General features: G+C 45.6%; 1 protein-coding gene across 1 annotated transcript; it reads right to left on the bottom strand.

The window, feature by feature from the left end:
* Positions 1–234: 234 nt before the first annotated feature.
* Positions 235–2,017, bottom strand: LOC141025673 (uncharacterized). The gene is made up of 3 exons (XM_073501586.1): positions 1,413–2,017; positions 979–1,147; positions 235–807 (listed from the first exon to the last, which is right to left on the bottom strand). Exons 1-3 carry the CDS (start codon positions 2,015–2,017, stop codon positions 235–237), a joined length of 1,347 nt encoding a protein of 448 aa, XP_073357687.1.
* Positions 2,018–3,199: the final 1,182 nt, after the last annotated feature.

Genomic DNA, 3,199 nt, shown 5'->3' with positions numbered 1-3,199 from the left:
TTATTCCTTCTATACCTCCCACTTCCTCCTCAAAAGCGAGCATACTAGACATGCCTTCAGAACAAAGTAAGAATAGGTAGGGGGATAAGGGATCTCCCTGTCTCAAACCTCGAGTGGGGAAGAACTCATCTGTCTCAGTGTTATTAAATCTGACTCTATAACTTACTGAAGATACACATTCCATAATAAGCTCTATCCACTGCAAGTGAAAACCCATCTTTACCATCACTTCTCTCAAGAACCCCATTCAACTCTGTCATAAGATTTCATCATATCCAACTTGACCGCGCAAAAGCCATTAGTGCCATGAGTTTTCTTTTTAATGGCATGAAAGCACTCGTAGGCCACCAACACGTTATCAGTTATTAATCTGCCTGGCACAAAAGCACTTTGTGTTGGGGATATGACATCAGGGAGAATTATTTTAAGCCTATTAGCAATCATCTTGGAAATAATCTTGTATACCACATTGCATAGGCTGATCGGCCTATATTGAGTAATTACCTCCAGGTTCTCTACCTTAGGGATCAAAACAATGTTTGTTGAGTTCCATCCATCTGGAATCTTCTTCTTCTCAATAGCATCCAGAACTTCCTTAGTTAGTTCATCCCCAAGAATGTGCCAAAACCTTTTGAAGAATATTGCATGTAGGCCATCCGGTCCAGGGGCCTTCATGTCACCAATCTGAAATAAAGCCTTGCGCACTTCTTCCTTAGTATAAGGAGCAACAAGTAATGTATTCATAACGTTAGTCACCAAGGACTTGACCGATGCTAGGAGATTTGCGTCCACTTCTCCTACATCAGACTGAAACAAAATTTTGAAATAGTCAGAGATTAGGGGTTTGAGGTTATCATTCTCCTCAACCCACCCACTCTCATTTACATGCAGTTTTTTAATGAGATTTTTCCTCCTTCTAGATGAGACAAAATGGCTGAAGTATTTTGTGTTTCGATCACCATGTCAGAGCCAATTTACCCTCCCATGCTGTGACCAGTATATCTCATCTTGCTCCAAAAGATTCTCAATCAGCACCGACATCTCTTTCTGTTTCACACTAACCTCAGTAGTAAAGGGAACGTTCATCAGTCGCTCCAGCTCCCTTTGCGCTTTCTTCAGTCTCGCGCGAGGCGCCTTTAGAATCTTCCTGTCCAATCATGAAGATCATTATGAACAGCAGCTAGCTTCTCTGCAGCAGTGGGACAAAGCCCTTGACTCACCGCCTTCAACCAGGAAGTTTTTACGATCTCTTCGACGGTTTCCTCCGCGAGCCATCTCGCCTCAAACTTGCGATGGACATTTGCGTTATTGTCAGCTACCCCTTCTAGATACTCAGTATCTAGACAAATCGGCCTATGATCCGACTTGCCCATCTCTCTAGGTTACTGAGTCCAGCGAGCGGGTGTAGTAACATCCAATCTTCATTCGATACAGCTCGATCTAGCCGCTCTCGCAGCCCCCCGCGGAACCACGTAAATTTGTCACCATTGAAGCCCAAGTCCTCCAAGGAACAATCAGTTAAAGCATCTTGAAACGCTTGGAGGCACGACTGGTTCCTGGGTGCGCCACCTTCCTTCTCATCAGAATAGAGGATTTCATTGAAATCCCCTATAACAAGCCATGGTAACCTTGACTGGGCGTGCAAGTCCCGTATCAACTGATATGTACGGTGTTTACAATTCCAGTTGGGTTCTCCATAGATGCCTGTAAGTCTCCACATATCGCCATTTGCATTTTCTACCGACACATCAATGAAATCAAGTGTGGTGGTCCGGGAGTAGATCCTCACCTCCTTCTTCCAGACCAAGAGCAAACCACCCTTTCTTCCATCTAAACATGGTGCCACTAGCATCTCATCCATCTGCAGTTTTACTCTGAGAGCTTCTGCCTTTTCATCATCCAAATGCGTTTCCGACAGAAAGAACGCATCTGGTCTATGCCGCCTCTGGATATCCAAAAGCGACCGAACTGTCGGGGCGCCGAGGATGCCCCGACAGTTCCAACTTATTAGTTTCATTGCGGATGGCGATGCTCCCCGAAGGAGGTCGCCGATGAACTGTTTGCTGTACCCGCATCTGTCCCAACAGCAGACTTCTGCCTCTTCATAACGTGGGAAAGATTCACAAGTCGCTTCGTAGCTCTAGGTACCATCTGATTTGAGCATGACGTTTCGGGTGTGCTGGCAGTCTGGCACCTACACATGAGGTAGGAGGACATGGCATGCCGGCCATGCTGGTGACGCCACCTGCACCGGCCACGCTTGTCATGCCGCAGATGGTGTCCAGGCCAGTCGAAGCCTCTCGCTTCGTCAGGTGTAGAGTTTGTCTCTCCACCACCAGACGCCTCACCAGCACCACCCGGAGACGCCTCGTCGGTGATCACTGGCGAATCTGTTTGACAACACTGGCGAGGTGGAGCTCGAGGCTGGCAAACTCTTACCTGGCGGTCGGCGACGAGCCGGTTAACTTCGCGGAGGCGGAGCCGCCTGATAGATGGTGGCGCGCGACTCTCAAGGAAATGACCTCGGTCAAGGAGAACGCGACATGCTCTCTAACTAACCTCCCTACAGGACGCTGCCGGCGAAGTAGTGCGGCAGAAAGCCAGCCTGGTCGCCAAAGGCTACATGCAACGTGCCGGGGTGGACTTTGATGAAGTACTAGATCATGATGGGTACGCGTTGCTGTGCCCGTCTATTTGTACCGCAATATAATAGGAGTTTCCATAAATATATCAATGCATGAAAAATAGAAATTGATTTTAGGAAAAATTGTCCATATATTTTTCACTATTACAAAACATAGATCATACAAATGTGATACTACAACATCTAGATGATAGCTTTTGCGTGTTATTTTGTTATGACAGGAAACCATATATAAAACTAAAGAAGGAAAGTTATTTCTTAGTCGCCCTTCCATCAATGGAAATATTTGCATATAAGGATGGCAACAAAGTTGTGGTATTTAACATAGGATTAATGCGATAAATTGCAAACTAATTTAGAACAATAAAGGTTCTTACATGGCAAAGGTGTGCAACTGGAAAATTACAAGGAAAAGGAAAAAGGAGGCTTGGAAAATCTTCACTTTGACTTGTCACTCTTGCTCATTCAAAGCTAACATTGCAGACGCCGCTTGAACAAAATTCGTTCTCACAACTTTTAAACGACGGTTTTGCTTTGGCTCAAATAATTTGAACT

The sequence above is a fragment of the Aegilops tauschii genome, chromosome 6, assembly GCF_002575655.3.
Source record: "Aegilops tauschii subsp. strangulata cultivar AL8/78 chromosome 6, Aet v6.0, whole genome shotgun sequence".
NCBI lineage: Eukaryota > Viridiplantae > Streptophyta > Magnoliopsida > Poales > Poaceae > Aegilops > Aegilops tauschii.
The sequence above is the reverse complement of the archived record's forward strand: the minus strand, read 5'-3'. Positions and strand labels throughout refer to the sequence as shown.

What these genes read in the sequence shown, in the direction of transcription:
- LOC141025673 (XM_073501586.1), bottom strand. Translation starts at nt 2,017, where the DNA reads ATGAAACTAATAAGTTGGAACTGTCGGGGCATCCTCGGCGCCCCGACA. An exon ending in GTATCGAATGAAGATTGGAT is followed by an intron (nt 1,148 to 1,412) that starts GTTACTACACCC and finishes ATGATTGGACAG; the next exon opens with GAAGATTCTAAAGGCGCCTC. An exon ending in ACTGGTCACAGCATGGGAGG is followed by an intron (nt 808 to 978) that starts GTAAATTGGCTC and finishes ATTTTGTTTCAG; the next exon opens with TCTGATGTAGGAGAAGTGGA.